Source organism: Piliocolobus tephrosceles, chromosome 1, assembly GCF_002776525.5.
Source record: "Piliocolobus tephrosceles isolate RC106 chromosome 1, ASM277652v3, whole genome shotgun sequence".
Classification (NCBI taxonomy): Eukaryota; Metazoa; Chordata; class Mammalia; order Primates; family Cercopithecidae; genus Piliocolobus; species Piliocolobus tephrosceles.
Window position 1 is genome coordinate 62,140,117 of NC_045434.1, and position 19,094 is coordinate 62,159,210.

The window sequence follows — 19,094 nt, forward strand, 5'->3', positions numbered from 1 at the left end:
CACCAGAGTAAAGGGGATTTCTTAGGAGGGAGAGAATAAAGGCAGTGGGGGTGTCTTTACCCAGCAGGAGCAGGGCTCTAGCAGACAGGAGTGGGGGTGGGAGGAGGCAGGTGGTGGGGGCAGGGTGGGATAATCTGCCAAATCCACTTCTACTTTAGTGCCAAAGGCCGGAAGAACAACTGGGACCCTGGGCCCAGGGCCTTCCCACCTGTGTGCTTAGGATCAGGCCAGAGCTACTGAGCTCACGTTTGTTTTGATTCGGCAGTTTTTCCATTTCCCATCCCTGGCAGCCTAGGGGAACAAGTATTAGGAGAAGGCTCAAAAACCTGCTCAGCACCATCCCTCCCCACCTCAATCACCAAAGAGAACAGCATGGCCTGCTTCCAATCACCTTTCTGGTTTTAATGGTACTTTTTGGCCACGAAGGTCCATTAGGTAGAGACCATTAGGTAGAGAGACTCAGAGTGTGGAGTGGGGTGTGGAGGGGGCGTGGGAGGAGGTGGAAATCGTTGCAAAAATATGTCTCTCTACACAAAACTTAGATGTCATAGTGGATTTTCCCAGAACATAGAATTCACATTATTGAAAACAGCAAGATTCATTTTTCCTAAAACACAAAGCTGAGAACATAAAAAATAAATATGGACATTCTAGAGTCCTGAAGGCCCAGAGAACACATCCATAGTCTGGACTTTAGAGCAGCTTAGAGGCAGAAGTTCTGAGTCTCTGAGGTCCAAGGTGGAGTCCGGAGGAGCCTGGACCCCTTGAGATGAAGTTCACACAGCAGGCGGAGGCTTTTCAAGTCTTTCAGATTCACAGCAGCAACTGCAGGAGGCTCAGGCCAGGTTTGGAGGATGAAAAAGGGAAGAGAACCACTGAAGAAACAGAGTTTGTGTTCTCTTACTCCTAGGCTAAATAAGAAGGGTTAGGTTGGGCATGGTGGCTCACACCTGTAATCCCAGCACTTTGGGAGGCCGAGGCGGGTGAATCACCTGAGGTCGGGAGTTTGAGACCAGCCTGACCAACATGGAGAAACCCCGTCTCTACTAAAAATACAAAATTAGCCAGGCATGGTGGCGGGTGCCTGTAATCCCAGCTACTCGGGAGGCTGAGGCAGGAGAATCCCTTGAACCCGGGAGGCAGAGGTTGAGGTGAGCTAAGATCACGCCATCGCACTCCAGCCTGGGCAACAAGAGCGAAACTCCGTCTCAAAAAAAAAAATAAATAAATAAATATAAAAATAAGGAAGGTTACTCCAGACCATTCCCAGGATGCCTCAGGCACATTAGGGATGCCACCATCCAGTTCTGGTGGTTAGTAGGAACAGGAATGTGTGTGTAAAGAGGTCTGACCCCACTTGGCAGGGAATGAGTAGGGAAGGAGCTGTCCTTAGAAGGCACCATGTGTACAGAGTATTCATGGGATGCAGGAGATGGGCCCTGGGAGAGTTCACTTTCCAGGTCTCTGTGGCCCCACCACGTGCACAAGAAACAGGCAACCTGGACTCTGTCATGCACAAGAAACGGGCAATGTGGACTCGGTCGCGGGCCTTCCCGTTCCCCTCTCTTTCTCTATTATCCTCTTGGTTCAGCAGGGCTGAAGACAGACACTGAACCTTTGATGCACTTCATTTGCCTGCTTCTCACATCCAGCCCTGCCCAGGGCTCCACTGCAAACTGTCTCAGCCTTCTGAGTGGGGACGCAGGTCCTGGGAGGTGGGGTAGAAGGCATCTCCCCTTGGGGTGCAGCCAGCTGCATCTGACAGCCTGCCCAGACTGGGGCAATGCCTACCCCACTCAGGTGAGCTTTGAGCAGACCCTCAGGGCCTGTCGGTAGGTGGCTGTCACCTCCTGGCAGTCCGTCAGGGAAAAGCAGCTGTCCCCCAAAGGATCCTGCCGCCAGCGCCTCAGGCAGCTTCCAGGGCCCTCAGAGGGAGGCTCTTCAAGCCCCATGAGGTTGTCCACAGACACACAGCCCCGCAGTGGGGGCTCTGGGAGCCGTTCAGGCAAGTCCAGCTGTTCAAAGGACTCGGAGGACAGGATGCTGTCCTCGCTCACAGCCCCTGAGGGTCGGCTGGCCCGGGCCAAGGGGCGAGGTGGGGCGAGTTCATCCAAGGAGCCGAAGGTGGTGGGGGCCGCGAGCTCCAAGGCTGCCCGGGAGAACTTGCCGTTGAGTTTGAGGATACCTTTACGATGGAGGAGCAGCCCTGAGGCTTGCGGGGGCTTCTGCTCCTTGGAATCCCCGCTCACAAACACGTCGCCTGCGTCCAAGAGCTCCCCAGATTCACTGGGCTCGGGAGAGGAGTAGTAGCCAGACTCGCGCTGTCGGGGCTTCTTGAGGATGCCTTTCTTGGGGAGCAGGGGGGCAGCCTGCCCTGGGCTCGCAGGGATTGGGCTGAGCTCCTGAAGGTCCCCCTGTGCCCCCTCTGCAGAGGCTGACACCTTCTTCTTGAGAATGCCCTTTGGCAGCTTGAGGTTGCTCTTGCCAGGGCGAGGGGCAGTGTCATCAGCCAGGTCACCGTGGAGAGACTGGGCCATGTCATTCTCCTTGCGGGACTTCTTGAGTGAATGCTGGCGCTCCAGGCCAGAGGTGGTGCTTCCCCCACCAGGCGCATGCTGCTTGAAGAAGCTGCACACCTTGGCGCCATTCTCCAGGAGGGGGCGGGAGGAACGCCGGAGCCAGTCAGCCATGGAGGCCCGGGCAGAGTCACTGCCAGGGTGCCCACCCTCGTGCAGAGCCTCCTGCTCTCCCACACGGGAGGCGTAGCCCCAGTTGACCCACCAGTGACTGGCCACATCCTCCAGGGTGGCCCGGCGGGTGGGGTTCACCATCAACAGCCACCTGATTAGGCCACAGGCATCTGGAAGACAAAAGGCAGGTGCTTCAGTTTGGCAGCTCCCAGAATAGGCACTCCCTGTCCCCTGTCCCCAGCTCATCCCCTTTTGAGCTAAGACACTGCTTACTCCTGGGTTGGATGCGTCCCTTCCAGCCTACGGTTCTGTACATGCCTTGGCCCAGGACAGCTCCCCAGTCCACAGTTCCTGGACTGACTCCTCCAGCTGCCTCTCTGTCCTCTGACCCCTCAGGACTGTGACCCCTTCATGAGCCCTTGTGTGTATGTTGGTATCTATCCTCTCTCTCTCCATTGAAATTCAACCCTCTGAGGGTACAGACTGTATTCAGGGTAAACTGGGGCTCTCACACCCTTCTTCCTGCCTTCTAAGTCATAGTCAAGGACAAAAAGGTTTCTGAGGATGAGAACAAAAGCAATAGGAAAGGAGACAACTGTAGCAAAGGAGATCTAAGTGAGAGCTTAGGAACCACTTCCCAAATATAATCAAGCATGCCCCTATGGGAAGAAAGAGCTATCCCCTCCTTCCCCAGAGGTCTCGACATTGGACATACGGTGGACGGTCCCCTAACCTACCATGGGCCATGATGGACTGTTGCCCTTTTGACTTTTGTGCCACTGTGTAGTTCTTGCCTTAGGAATGAGTGAAGGACACCCCAGGCCTGGATAAGAACACCCACCCCTCTCACTCACCAGAGGGTTTAGGTGGCTCCCGGTAGGCCCCGTTGCTGATCTGTTTCACCAGCATCTTATGGTCATGCCCGTCAAAGGGCATGGTGCCATGCACCAGGATGTAGAGGAGAACGCCCAGGGACCAGCTGTCCACCTGAGAGAGACAGGGGAGGTCAGCAGGGATGTCCATACCAGATGAGAAAATGGTACATGCTGGAGAACTCAGAGGCCAGCACACCTGAGGATGACCCACCTCTCCTACCCAGGGGCCAAGACGGGGATACTGCAGAAGGGGGCTGAGATGTTGCCAATCGCTTTCCCTGGGAGGGACAGCCACAAGCACAAGAGCTATAGCCAGGACATCTCTTCTGGGCTGGGGAAGGGGTGGTTGTGACAGATATCATCTCTACGTCACTCTTGGGAGGCTGGACCGGGTGGCCGGGAAAGGTAACAGGAATGAGGAAAGTGAGGGAGGCAAAGAACTAACCTAGGAGTCAGGAGACCTACGTTCTAGTTCTAGGGTTTTTTGTTTTGTTTTCTTTTTCATTTCTTTTGAGATGGAGTCTTGCTCTGTTGCCCAGATTGGAGTGCAGCGGCATGATCTCGGCTCACTGCAAACTCTGCCTCCCAGGTTCAAGTGATTCTCCTGCCTCAGCCTCCCAAGTAACTGGGATTACAGGTGTATGCCATAAAGCCCCATTACTTTTGTATTTTTTTTAGTAAAGACGGGGTTTCACCACATTGGCCAGGCTAGTCTTGAACTCCCAACCTCAAGTGGTCCACTTGTGGACCTCCCAAAGTGCTGGGATTACAGGTGTGAGCCACTGCGCCCGGCCTAGTTCTAGTTTTGCCACTCGTGGCTAGACACCTGGCAAGTTACTACTTTTTGGGAGGCCTGAGTTTTGTGCTCTGAAAAGGTGAATAACAAGAAAACTAGCCCATCAATCTCCCAGGATCTAAAGTCATAGTAAACACCCGAGGCAGGCTGGCAGGGGAAGGTGGTCACTTACCTCTGGGCCTGTGTAGGGCTTCCCATTGACAATCTCCGGCGAGGCATAGAGGGGGCTCCCACAGAATGTCTGCAGGAACTTGCCTTGATGGTAGAGGTTGGAGAGGCCGAAGTCAGCAATCTGCAGGATTGAATCAAACACGGGCACAAGTCATGTCAAGGCCTGGGTTTTTCTGTAGCTCTTGGCCCACCCCTCTTCAGACCCTGGGGAAACCCAGGCTCCAGCAGGAGGAAAGGGTCCCCATGACCCCTACCCCACACTGAGCACTGTCAGCATAGCTCAGGCCCTGGAAGAACGAACCCTGAGGAGCTGTGTCAATAAGGAGCATCTAGGCAGAGGTATGTGGGGGCTTCAGGATCCTCACTGCTCCCCAGACCGCTTTGCTCACGTGGCATTCCACTACAGAGATGCTCTCTCATGCCCATATCCCTTGGAAAGTCTTCCATTTCCTTCTTCTAGAAGCCTAGAGTTTCCAGTGCCTCCCTGGAGCAGCCCTGCTCATTAGATCTGCCTTCCAGACAGACTGTACACTCCCATGCTGACCTCCTTGCCCCCACCTCTCCTGCAGCTGCTAGCCCAGCTGAGAGCCTGCATGAGGTTCTAAGGATGTTTAGTGATGGAAAGGAGGGTCAGCCAGATGGAAGGGGAAAGCCAGCATCTTGTGATAATGTCATGGCCCTCAGGAACAAGCAAGCCCTATAACCAATGAACCACATAAGACTTGAGCTGCCCTTCCTAGCAAAGGGCTTATTCTTGTGTGCACACCTGGGCAAGAACTTGGTGGCAGAAACCTGGGGTCAGCCCAATATAGCTCAGAGGCAATAATGACGGTAGAACAAACGTCAGGGCTGTGGTTACAGCCCAGGACTCCCCGAACCATCTGATATTGAGGGCTTGAGAACCCGACCCCATCTTCTCGTTCCCCAGAGACACCCTTTCCCACCTATCCTCAGTAAGAGGCTGAGGCCATGCCCTCGTGCTCCCCAGCTCTTCACCCCATCAGAGGGTTATGTGTGTTCAGGGTGGGGAGGGGCTGTTTATGAAACCCTGGCTCCTTTGTTTATGGTTTTATTGGCCTCTTATCAAGCAGTTGCCAGTTGAAGTCCATAATGAAGCACATGACTGGTAGAGATAGAAAAGCTCATGCCTGTCCATGTTTGTGCCCGATTATGTGGGTTTACTGGCTGTGGCTTCCCTCCCTTCTGATCAGCATCAAAGACTGCCCCACCTGCTCCGGGAATTGACTGGTAAGAGGGAATGAACTCAGTACCAGGGCACCTTATGGTACAGGTCAGGAGCCACTGGAAGAGACTATGGCCTGGGTTCAGGAAGATTCTGAAGAGGGTCAGAGTGCAGCGTCACCTTCCCAGGTGCCTGCAGGGGCCAGCCTCCCCAGTGCCACTCCTTCCTCCAGCCCTGAGATCTCAGTTTATCCCATCAACATGAACTTTTCCATGCCTGAATTTAACTACTTAAGCATGGAAATCCAGCAGCTGCAGAAAGCAGGAAGCTGGAGCTGGGGTCCTTCATCTGTGGGAAGTTTCCAAAGGGCTATCTAATTGTAGCAGTTTTTTTTTTTTTTTTTGAGATGGAGTCTCACTTTGTCACCCAGGCTGGAGTGCAGTGGCGCGATCTCGGCTCACTGCAAGCTCCACCTCCCAGGTTCACGCCATTCTCCTGCCTCAGCCTCCCGAGCTGCTGGGACTACAGGCGCCCGACACCACACCTGGCTAATTTTTTGTATTTTTACTAGAGATGGGGTTTCATCATGTTAGCCAGGATGGTCTCGATCTCCTGACCTCGTGATCCACCCGCCTCGGCCTCCCAAAGTGCTGGGATTACAGGCGTGAGCCACTGCGCCTGGCTAATTGTAGCAGATTAAAGCATGCATGTGTGTGTACGCAAGTGTGTACACACATGGGCAGGGAGACGAACTCAGGCCGGGCCCATCCCAGGGTTGTATTAAACCTGACCTTAGATCTAGACTCCTGTCACCCTTATGACATCAAAGGAGCACTGATCTGGGAGTCAGAAGATCTTGGTTCTAGTCCAGGCTCAGCCACACACTAGTTGTGTTATCTTGTGCAGAGCACCTCTCAGCTGAGGCCCCAGCTCTCCATCCACACAATGAGGTGTTGGAATGGATGACGGCTGAGGTCCCTACCAGTACCAATGAAGGTCAGCCTTGCTCAGCTCCTTCAGGAATCCACCAAGAGCTTAGAGCTACTTGGCTAGGGACAGTGCAGAAAAGCTGGGGTGGGCAGGGAGGCTTCTAGAAATAAGAAGTGGGACTCACCTTGATATTCCCATTGGCATCCAAGAGGATATTCTCCAGCTTGAGATCTCGGTGGACAACTCTGTTCTGAAAGAAGGAGGGGGCAGTCCGGGGAAGGTCACCAGGGAAGGGAAGGTGATGAGGGGCCTAGTCTGGAGACTGAGGTAAACACAAAGGGAGCCAAGTGGGTTTGAGCACAGGTAGGCTGGGAATGCCCATCTTTATTGGTGCGGGCTGCAAGAAATCACAGGCCCTTCTATCCCCGGGTAAGGGACTCAAAGTTAGAGACACCAACATTTCCCTGAGAGTCCAGAATCTAGTTTTGCCTCTGTTTCTGTCTCCCTGTGTGATCCTGGATAAGTCATGGAACCTCTCTGGTCCAAAACAGCCCCAGAGCCCCAGCGGCCAGCCCCTGAGAACACGGCTGGAGCAGGTAGGTGCTCACCTGATGGCAATAGTGCACGGCAGAGACAATCTGCCGGAAGAAATGCCTAGCCTCGCGCTCACTGAGCTGCTGCCGCTCGCTGATGTAGTCATAAAGGTCGCCCCGGCTGGCATACTCCATGACGATCACGATCTTGCTGCTGTTTTCAAACACTGGGCAGAGCAAAGGAAGGAACGTCAGGCCCTCCCAGAGTGCACTGCTCTCCACTGGGGGTGACTCACTCCTCCCCCACCCCGGGCCCCAAACCAGACAGGACCCGCTCCAGGGATATCTGCTATTGGGGCTATATGGTGGCAAATAAGGGCAGAAGAAGGGCCTTGGAAGTTCTCAGCATCTTCCAGGAGCCATGAGTTAAGGCCAAAGACACTGGCTCACCCTCTGCCTCCTTGGAAGTTCAGGCTTTTGGGAATTCTGAAAAACTACCCGGCCCTTTCAGGAAGGCAGCGACGTCACTAGATGGGAATGAAAAGCCAGGCTCCTTGGTTCAAGAATCTGGTACTTTTTCACCTTGTGGCCTTGGGCAAATCTCTTCTAGATACATGAGTAAGAATGCAGGTTTGCTGGGTGATCTTGGACAAGTCATTAAACCACTGTGCCTCAGTTTCCTCATTTGAAAAGCAGGATAATAAGGCAACCTCACAGGGCTGGGGTGAGAAACATAAAAAGTCAGCAGCAGTTCCAGGGCTGGCTGAGCAAGCTGGTGTAGGTCTGACACATAAACAAGCACTCGATAAATGGTACCTACGGTTGGTTATTTATGTATTTATGTATTTATTTATTTATTTATTGAGACGGAGTCTCGCTCTGTCATCTAGGCTGGAGTGCAGTGGCGTGGTCTCGGCTCACTGCAACCTCCACCTCCCAGGTTCAAGCGATTCTCCTGCCTCAGCCTCTCGAGTAGTGGGGATTAAAGGTGCGTGCCACCATGCCCGGCTAATTTTTGTACTTTTAGTAGAGACGGGGTTTCTCCATGTTGGCCAGGCTGGTCTTGAACCCCTGACTGCATGATTTGCCCACCCTGGCCTCCCAAAGTGCTGGGATTACAGGCGTGAGCCACCGCACCCAGCCACAGTTATATTTATAATCAATGCCCTCATGCATACATTTGAAAAATAAGGCCAATAATAATGTCTGTCTTGAGGATCTGAAGAGGGAATAAAAGTATATTCAAGTGGATCATGAACTATAAAGCACCACAGAGAGCTGAGATATTCATCACCATCTCTGACTTTCATCCAGAGGATCCAGGGCAGGGCCTCATGCATAAGGCCTTCTACACAGAAGCAATCTATACATATTTGGTAATTAATTGACTGGCTGGGTTCCTGGCAGCCACCCCATCCCAACTGGCTCATCTCTCTGGGTAGGAGTGGCCCTCTTGCCACTTGAAGACTAGGTAGGGAGTGGCTGGTTCACCAAACTGGCCCTTCTGCCTGGTGTGTGTTAGAACATGTATGTCCATGACACTGCATCTTTGTGTCAAACGGGTCCTATGAGCTTGGCTTGCTGGGTCTGCCCCAGAGCTAATGTTGTCTAGGCTCTGAGAAGGAGTGAAGAGGCTTCTCCCTAGAGGAGTCCCAGCTTCCAGGGAATTGGATACATGGCCAGGAGGACTGTCCTTGTTTCCAGGGGGACAGGAGTAAATGGCCCTTATCTGTGGAGGCCCAGCCTCCTGGGAATGCCTGGCTGAGACTCCACCCCTATGGCTCTCATCATCTCTGCAAGGATGCATGCAACCTTTGTGCCATAAAATTGGGAGTCAAAAGCCAGCCAGGGCACATTTTGGAGAACAGCTAGGTTAGAGGTCAGTTCCCAGGACTGAGGCACACCCACTACCTCACATCCCTTGAAGCCTATAGCAGGAAGGGGATGAATTTGGGGGATCCCCTCCAGTCACAGAGTAACTATGATGTTTTTATGTCTGTTGAATCTGAAGGTGCCAGAGAAGTCATATCCTGAGCTGCAGCACTCAGTTCCCAGATCCAGCTGGAGATATAAGGCAGAATTCACACACATACGCACACGCACGCACATGCACACACACCAATCACCACACTCAGCCTACCTGGAAATACGGGTGTAAGGCAGATTTCATACATACACACACACACACACACACACACACACCCCAATCACCACACTCAGCCTGGCTTAACCAATACTTTGTCATCTCCCCACTCTTCCCTGAGGGAAGCACACAGAGATACAATTAACCTTCTCAGCCACTTGCCTGGCTCTTCATGGAACAGGCTCAAGCCACAGGGCCATGTTAGTGGCTCTACCCTTAATCTTTCTATGACCATGACCCAAGAGCAGACACTGATCTATTTTTCCCCCACCAGGAATAGACAGACAAAGGGCAGAGCTACAGGCTCCCTTTCTTCCCTCCTGTTGCTATCCCTCACTTCCCATCTAACTGATATTATGTAAAGGCTCAGCGCAGACAGGTGTGTGTAGGAGAGGGCTCCCCATCTTTCCTTCGTCACCCTCTCTTGCTCACTTTGTTGTCTGGGTCACGGGGAGGAGGGCAGCTGGAGAGGTGAAATCAGCACTGATGTCAGAGAAGAGGAGGCCAAGAAAGACAAGTAGCGGTAGGAGCCAGCCCTGTGGCAGGAATGATTCAGAGCCCAGGTCAGACTCTAGGAGATCTGGCTCTTGGGACACATGAAGAATAGCACCCACACATCTGGGACAGGTGCAGGTCTAGGTATCTTTCAGCCTCCCCTAGATTGCTAAGGAGCTCATTGGGTTGGGAAGGTAGTGTTCAAGTAGGGAAAACCGAATAATAACAACAAAAAACCCTGCAATTCCTTGAGTATTTCCCATGAGTGGAGCATTCAATGACATAAACAGTTTGATCTTTGCAACCACACTGTGATGTAGATGGGATTACCCCATTTTATAAATGAGGAACTGAGGCCCAGAGGCTAAATTCAATGAGCTGTGCAAAGTCATACAGCTGAGTTTCAAATCCAGCTCCTGCCCACCTCTAGAGTCTGTATCTTTTTTACTTCTTTATGTTGTTTCTTCTGACACATGTACACACGCATGTGAACACACACATGCACACACATAGACCCCCAACTTCCAGCTTTAAGTGCCCACTGTACCTTCATGGATGGCAATGATGTGAGGGTGGTTGAGTGATGACATGATCTCAATCTCCCTACGTATGTGCATCAGATCTTGCTCATCTTTGATTTTGTCCTTCCGGATTGACTTGATGGCCACCTGGGAATAGAAGGCAGGAGAATGAGGAGAAAGGTTTGGCAGGAAGAGGTTTGGCAGAGGACACTCTGGGGGCCCTGGTCCTGGTGGTTTGCTTGTAGCTGCTATAAAGGCCACAGAGTACACCCAGAGAAGCCACTCCATCCTTCACCAGGGTAGGCGGCAGAGAGGCTGGAGAGCACTTTCTCTAGAAAAAGATCTCACCTGAGCTGAGTGCACATGGTCCATGCAGCAGGAAGGAATATGGACCAGTCACCTCCTTATTCATAGTCTACAGATAGACAAGGAAGGTAAAAACCTGCATTTGCAAGGCTGATGCTTTATGAATTATAAAGCAAATGTGCCAATCTGCACCATGCGCAAGGACCAGCCAGTTTTGCTCACCACTGAATTCTTGACGCTGAGCACACTGCCTGATGCACAGTAGGCACAGAACAACTCCTTGGTGCATTAGTAAATGAATTGGCCCTCATGACAACCTTGGGAGGTGGGCACAAAAAGCCTCATCAATACCCTTTACAGGCGAAGAAACTGGGACCCAGAGAGGTTAGATGATGTGCTCAGTCACACAGTCACTAACTGGCGCAACTGGATGAGACTACTGGCCATCTGATTCTCAGTTTGGTGCTTTTTCTGCCCCAGTACTGTAACTTGCTATAAGCAATCAGTCCCTAGCCACAAAGTGGAAACGTCCCAAATGTCCATCAAGAAAAGTAGGGATAGGTCCGGGTGCTGTAGCTCAAGCCTGTAATCCAAGCACTTTGGGAAGCCAACTCAGGAGGATCACTTGAGGCCAGGAGTTCACAACCAGCCTGGGCAACATGGTGAAACCCTGTCTGTACAAAAAATACAAAATCTAGCCAGGTATGGTGGCACATGCCTGCAGTCCCAGCTATAGGCGCGTGCTGAGGTAGGAGAATTGCTTGAGCCCAGGAGGCAGAGGTTGCAGTGAGCCATGAATGCACCACTGGACTCCAGCCTGGGCAACAGAGTGAGACCCTGTCTCAAAAAAAAAAATAAATAAATAAAGAAATGTAGGCATAAACTACATGTGGTATGTCCATAGGATGGAATAGAATATTATTCAACCACAAAAAGGAATGAAATTCTGACACATGCTATAACATGGATGATCCTTGAAAATATTATGCTAAGTGAAATAAGTCAGTCACCAAAGGGTCAATATTGTATGATCCCACTTAAATGAGGTACTGGGAATAGGCAAATTCATAGGGACAGAAAGTATTAATAGAACGGTGGTTACCAGGAACTGGGGGAGGGGAAATGGGGAGGTGTTGTTTAATGTGTATAGTTTCGGTTTTGTAAGATGAAAAGAATTCTGGAGATTGGTTTACAATAACGTTAAATTTAACACTACCAGTACACTTAAAATGGTAACTTTTATATTATGTATGTTTTACCACGTTTTAAAAAATTGGTCCCAAAATTATGAGAAAAAAAAAAAAAAGCCCCCAAATACCAGTCTATTCAGTTCAGACAAGAAATATTCCTCCCCTGACAACAAACAAACAACTCAACAGTTGCTTGTTATCTCAGGGCTTGCTACCCTAGTCCAGCAAGAGAAAAACACCACAGGAGGACTAAGCCTTTTGGACAGTATGTGTGGTGGGCTCCAGAAGGGTGGAGTGAGGCAGGAGGAAATGGAAAGAGGGCTCCTGAGGTGCAGCTAGCAAAGCTCTGAGCCAACGAGGGTCTACGTCTCTCTGCTCCACCCTCCTCAGCAGCAGCTCCTGGACAAAACCCCAGAAAACACCAGGGAGCAGGGCCTGAGGCGCAGAGTTGGGGAGAGACGCGGCCTGGGGAGTCTGTCACTGTCCCCCTGGGCGAGTCCCACCCCTTCTCAAGAGCCTCGGGTTTGTTTTGTTTTGTTTTTTTCTGTGAAACTAACAGGTTGAACTAAGAGATCTGAGGGGCTTTCCTGCTCTGAGTCTATGAAATGAGCTGTAGAGATGCCACGGGGCACCTCAGAGGCTGCAGGGCTGGGCGGAGCAGGGTGGGGGTGGGGTGTCATAGGGCCGGCCAGTTCCTGGCAAGTGCTGCCCAACGACGCAAATGGTAAATACGAGTCTTCCTCTTATGGGAGATAGGCAAGTTGTGAGAAATCTGAAGACCTAGACTGTGGTAAACAGCTCCTCGTTCAATTTCCCAGGAGGGTTTGCCTCCCCTCAACATTCAAAGGGAGACAGAAAAAAGAAAACCCCTGCTCGATGGGAGGAGCCTCTAATCCACCCTTTCACAGGGCTCTGGAGGCAGACAATGGCTTCTGGCTTGCAGGGGCAGCAGGCCCTGCCCGCCTGTGTTCTCCATCGGACAAGAATGCGGAACAGCCCTAATCCCGTAAGAGAAGCTGCTCACAATGCCCTGGCCCGGTCACCCCGGCAACAGGCCAGGGATGGCGTGCCCTCCACCCTGCTCCTCCCCCCTAGCTTCATCTTTGAAAGAGGGGAGGCCCTGCTCTCAGGCCCTCCCTGAGCAAGGCAGGGAGGACAATGGCAGGTGGGAGGGATGGTCACCATGGAGCCTCCTCCCCAAGATGCTGGAGAGGCCCATGCTGCAGCTGCAGGGGATGCGATGGGGCTATCCCCCTTCTGCTCCAAACCATACATCTCTCCCTAGTGAGCTAAGCAAAAAACAAAAACAAAAACAAAAACCTGGGCTTGGAATTGGGCAGGGGGCCAGGGGTAGGCATAGAGAGGGCTTGAATCCTCCTTCAACTAGGAGGCACCTCTCTTTCCTGGATTCAACTTGGATAATTCCCACACACCTCTCACCTCATACCCTTTTTCCTCTCCCTGAAGGGGAGATTTTATGGACAAGTTATTTTCTCACTAAAATTCTTTGTTTAAAATAAAACAATGGATAAAGTTCTATGAGCTCTTCAGAGATAAAGGTCCATAAAGAGAAAATGGATCAATCATATATAAACACAAATCCCATATCTAGATAATCAAAACTATTTCAGAACTTAAGATGTACACATAGGCACATCTTGGATGTTCCGTTGTGTACTCGCAGATACAATAGTGAACTAAATCATCACAGGCTTAGGGGGCAGAACTCTAAAGATGACAAGGCCTAAAATAAATGAGGTTCCAAAAAAGGGAGAAAGGCGTCTTAGAGGGGCTGGGAGGAGTCTCTGCACGGGGGAGGGTGCACAAGTTGAACCCCAAGATCCATCTCTTTCAACTCCAGAAGCCCATGATTCTACATCAGAATTGTTAATCGTCATTGAACAGTTCCAGCCTCCTGCAAGTTTGTGCTCTGGTATCAGGGGGTAGCTTAGGGACCCACCAGGTATCCATATTAGGTCCCAGCAGATCACAGTATGGCTGGCACTTTCCAGGAAGCAAACAAGTTATGTCATCAGGCCTCCATCAGTCCCCAAGCAGGTGGCAGACAAGAAGAGCCATGCATCACTGCCCTGGTGTGGTTGGGCCACTACTCTCCAGCCTATCCTGGCCCCACAGGAGAGGGCTCTAGCTATCTGTTGGCTGGCCTGTCAAAGTAAATTAGAGCAACCGCTCAGGCCTGGACAGAGCTCAGCATACAGAAAGCGTCCAACAGTTGTTACTGGTGAACATAAATCACAAATATTTACTAGTGAAGCCACTGGGCTGATGATCTTTGACTGATGGGAGCAGTGCTCAGATAAGATTTTCTCCTCTTCTTCCTAGTCACGGGTGGAGTTCACTTGGTTATAAGGACTAATTTTTCGGGACCTTTGTTCTCATCTGCAAGATAGCCAGGCAATATTCTCTAGAATAAAAATACGTTGATTAGGCTGGGCGCAGTGGCTCATGCCTATAATCTCAGCACTTTGGGAGACCGAGGCGGGCAAATCACTTGAGGCCAGAAGTTCGAGACCAGCCTGGCCAATATGGTGAAACTCCATCTCTACTAAAAATACAAAAATTAGCTGGGCCTGGTGATGCATTGCTGTAATCTCAGCTACTCGGTGGCTGAGGCACGAGAATTGCTTGAACCCGGGGGGCGGAAGTTGCAGTGAGCTGAGACTGCACCACTGCACTCCGGCCTGGGTGACAGAGTGAGACTCTGTCTTAAAATAAAAATAAAAATAAAAATAAAAATAAGAATAAGAATAAGATGACTAAAACCAAGGAAGAGGGTAACAATTGCTGAACCAATCACCCAGAGGCAGGAAGGCCACATGCCTGAGATAGTGCTGGTCTAATTACTAATACTGCCCCTTTTACTCTCCGAAGTATCCGAGTTTAGACAGTACATTATATGGCCACCCTACTCAGAAGGGGAAGGAAAACCAGATTCAATGATAATAACGTAAACTTGAATATCTGGTTAGTGGAGAGGGCATCAAGAGCCCAGGTATCTAATCCTTATTTGTCCCTATTGAGCTATGCAACTCAAGATAAGTCACTTGACCAGACAATAAGTCTGACCAGACAATAACTTATCTGGCTGGTTTACATGTCTTCATCTGAAAAATGAAAGGATATTTATTCTTCAATCATTTGCTGAGTGCCTACTATGTGCCTGGCTGGCACTGTGATAGGTGTTAGGGATTCAGATAAAAATTGGACAGTCCCACAATCCAGCGGGAGGGCTAACAATTAAATAAATTCCATTCTATTGTGATGAATGTGGCAGTTGATGTCCCTGCCTGCAGAGAGGCTCCAAGAGCACTGGAAAGAACTTCCTTTGCCTATAGGAGGAGCAGGGAAAACCACCTCTGGGAGAAAACTGCTTTCGATTTTGAAGGATGAGTGAGGTTTGCTAAGCCAAGGGAGGCGGGCTACAGAGGGACGACTAGGGCATTCCAGGCAGAAAGAAAGGTTTGAGCAAAGGCCAGAAAGAGACATTGACAAATTTGCACATCAGGATCTCTATGCACCCTTCCAAACTCTAGAATTCTCTGCTGAACTTCTTCAGAAACGGGCCACCTGCTACTACGCCAGGAAGGTGCTAGCCAAGGATTATTATAAGGAGCCCCATACTATGGCCACAGTAGCCTGCTCGAGCGTAATTTCTGATTCTGCCCCAGTGGTTTTCTTGCCCTGCGGTCCTGAACATTGGAAAAGGCAGCAGGGTTAATTCCTCATCCTAGTTTGCAAACAGCACACACTGAAGTCCAGAAAGGTGCACTGAAGTTTTCAAGGTTCCACAACCCATCAAGACACAATCAGGATTGAAGATGGAAGGATGGTGCCTGGAGAAGCTTCCATCTCAGCCATGGAGATTCCCTGCCTGCCTCCCATCCCTGGAGAAGGGAATGCCCTATATCTTGCCCTAGGCCAGGCCGTGCGGTATCACCCAGCTACCCCATCCCACTTACAGACATACAAATATGCCCACTCCTTTACCAACACCCTGGAGAGGTAGGTGCTGTGGCTCAACTGGTAAACACTGCCTTCCTCCCAGGGACTCAGATCAGGAATGATCTGGATTCAGGAGAGGATGGTAGAAAGGTCTTAGAAAAAGAAGATCCAGAGATGCTGGTTCCAGGTGGAGGGAGAGAAGGTACAAGCTGGGCATCTCTGGTCATAGTTATCACCTGGAGCTGGAGCCAAGATCCCTGATTCCTCTCTGGTCTTTAGTGGAGCAGCTGCTGTCTGGGAGGCAGGGCAAGGAGCTGGAGGATGACTCATTTAGATAACGGAGGAGAGGTTGGGCTGGGCTGGCCTGGGCTGGGCAGAGTGGGGATGGGCCTAGGGGTGGCTCACCATCCCACCACACTAGCCAGAGAGCTAGGCAGGGATCAGGAATAGGCTCCAAAGGGAGCCTGAGCCACCTCCCCATACTGTGCTGCCCCCTCCTTGCCATCCTCCAGCCCCCTCTACCGGGTTGCTGGGCAAAGAGCTTCCCTGCCCAGCCTTCTTGTGTGGTTTGGCTGGGGCTCAAGGACAAGAGTGGCCTGCAGCCTCCCTCCCTGCCACTGAGTGGGCAGGTGCAGAGGGAGCAGGAGGGCAGTGTCCCGCCAAGCAAGCCCTTGGCAGCCAGCCAGGCAGGAGTCCTTCTCTGGAGCTGGGGCCGAAGGAGAAACGAGGACTTTGAACAAAGCAGCAACCAAAGTGGTTTGGCTTAGGGAAGCCCAGCACAATCCTTACTCTTTCTTAGGGTAGGACAGACCTCCAGGACACAGGGATTTCCCAGGAAAGGGAAGGGCAGGACTTCATCAAAGCCAGCTTTGCTGGGATAACAACACTGTGTGTGTCAGATACTGTGCTATGCACTTTACATATGCTGTCTTACTTAATCCTAAGAGAATCCCACTAGGTAGGAATGATTATCACCCCCGCTTTACAGATAAGGAAACTGAGGTACAGAAAGGTTGCACAGCTGGTAAGCAATGGAGCCACGATTTGGATGCTCGCAGCCTTGACTCTCAGCTAGGCAGCATCCCCAACAAGGTTTGAAACCCAGGAATACAGTGTAGTTCACCCACCCCGAATCCTTCAACACAGTCATTGTATGTGAGGGTAGGGGTTGGTTCCCAGTGACTCTTCCCACCTGAAGCACAGCCTGGAGCGCTGGGAAAGGCAGCGGGAGCTAACTTTTGGAATAACAAAGACACTGAGGCAAGCCCGGGCTCATCTCAAGGCCAACTCCCAGTCTAGGACTCAGTACTTGGTCATCCAGGAGACCATGTTGTAGGCATGCCACTCACCAGCTATAGGATAAGTCACTTCCCCTCTGCGGGCCTCAGCTACTCTATCTGTCAGTGAAGGAATCAGACCACCTCAGTCATTTTCAAGCATCTTGAAATCCTGCACTGCACTCCAGTACATGAAAAAGACAGAAGCACTCTCGCTCCAGAGCACCATCCACTTGGACTCATGCCCCTCATGGTGCCCCTTGAAGGTAAGACTTCCATGCAGATCATCCAAAGGCTTTGGTGGACTCCATTTCAGAGACCCCAGCATGTGTTTTTCTCTTTAGGGGGAGGGGTGGCCGGGGGAGCTGGGAGAGTCCCAGGAGGAAATGTCATTTGGATACCAGGAATGTACTGAAGAGCCAGAGCAAATATTTGTTTTTCCTTTGATGCCCTCCTAGTTAGTTCCATTAGTTCCGCCCACCTGCCCTTCCCCTCTGCCAATCCCATCTGGCCCCGAAAATCCCATCTAGGCAGGTTGGGAGCGGGAAGCATGCTAGAAAGGTGGAGAGAAAATTGGGATGGAAGTCACCCAGCAGGCTTTCCTCTGAATCTAGCTCCCACCAACAATCTCAATTCATTCTGGGGGAGGTCTTGGGCAAGCTCCCACACCCCTCTCCCCCACTGAAGTATCCTGAGGTACTAGGGCTCTCTCAATTCACGATTCACAGAGGACAGTCAAGAGGCAGGGGTGGGGTGGGGTGGGGAAGAGGCAATGCTCCAGAACTGAGAAACCATTAGCACAGCAGGCAGCCGCTCTCCAAGAAGGAAGGAGACCCTGAGCAAGCTCCCAGCTGCAGAACTGGGTGGTCTATGGATCAGGGAGGTTCACAGCAGGTCCCATGCCTACTGATCTTGGCTTCCTACATAGAGCAAGAGGCATGAGGCCAGGGAGTATCTTCTGATGTAATAAGAGCTGGAATCCCTGTCTAAATCCACTGAGGTTTGAAAACTGAAAGCTAGTTCATCTCATTCTGGAATCAAATGAGATCTCTCTCTTACTCTCTCTCACGCATATCCACACACACACCCACACACACACCCCACAGTGACCTGGGTCAAGAGCCTGATGGGATCTCTGAACTTCAATCTCAGTTTCTCAGTTTCTGAGCCACCCCAGTCCCCACGACCCAGTCTCCCCACCCCCAAGAGGCATGAAGCACAAGCCACCAGCAGTTATTTTCCAGCTAAGCCCCTGACAAAGCCTGGGTCCAACAGCTTCAAGCCTGGAGCTTCACCAGGCCTTCTTAGACTTTGTAGAAAGAGAAAGAAAAGGCAAGCCAGGAAGTACATGATTGCCCAATAGCTGTAACCTGGCAGCAGGCAACTGGGGACTGTGCCAGGCGATAGCAGGAAAAACATACTCGGTGCTATTGATGGGGCCATAATCTATCCCTTTCTCCAACATCCACTCTCCTTCACCAATGAAATGACTTCTTGAATTTCAAACCAGCTACTGGCTGCAAAAGCAAACACAATCTGGGGAAGTAACTGCTGATGTAGCCAACAGGGCAAACCATACACACATACACACACACACACACACACACACACACACATACCCTCACAACCAGCACCCAACTGGATTTGGCAAAACATAATAATGCCTAAACCACCTGCTCTAAAAGGCTGGTTAAAATATACATTATATGGCCGGGCGCGGTGGCTCAAGCCTGTAATCCCAGCACTTTGGGAGGCCGAGATGGGCGGATCATGAGGTCAGGAGTTCGAGACCATCCTGGCTAATACGGTGAAACCCCGTCTCTACTAAAAAATACAAAAAACTAGCCGGGCGACGAGGCGGGCGCCTGTAGTCCCAGCTACTCGGGAGGCTGAGACAGGAGAATGGCGTGAACCCGGGAGGCAGAGCTTGCAGTGAGCTGAGATCCGGCCACTGCGCTCTAGCCTGGGCGACAGAGCCAGACTCTGTCTCAAAAAAAAAAAAAAAAAAAAAAAAAAAAAAA

At 51.2% G+C, this 19,094-nt stretch overlaps 1 protein-coding gene across 1 annotated transcript in view; it reads right to left on the reverse strand.

Annotated features, from left to right (window-relative positions):
* Window positions 1-378: 378 nt before the first annotated feature.
* Window positions 379-19,094, reverse strand: part of NUAK2 (NUAK family kinase 2) — a 20,297-nt gene continuing 1,581 nt past the window's right edge. Inside the window, exons 2-7 of the mRNA XM_023186887.3 lie at window positions 10,364-10,484; window positions 7,254-7,405; window positions 6,830-6,895; window positions 4,534-4,653; window positions 3,545-3,677; window positions 379-2,860 (exon numbers count right to left, since the gene is read on the reverse strand). Coding sequence (XP_023042655.3) covers window positions 1,797-2,860; window positions 3,545-3,677; window positions 4,534-4,653; window positions 6,830-6,895; window positions 7,254-7,405; window positions 10,364-10,484 — 1,656 coding nt within the window. The 3' untranslated portion in view covers window positions 379-1,796. The remainder of the gene's footprint in view (window positions 2,861-3,544; window positions 3,678-4,533; window positions 4,654-6,829; window positions 6,896-7,253; window positions 7,406-10,363; window positions 10,485-19,094) is intronic.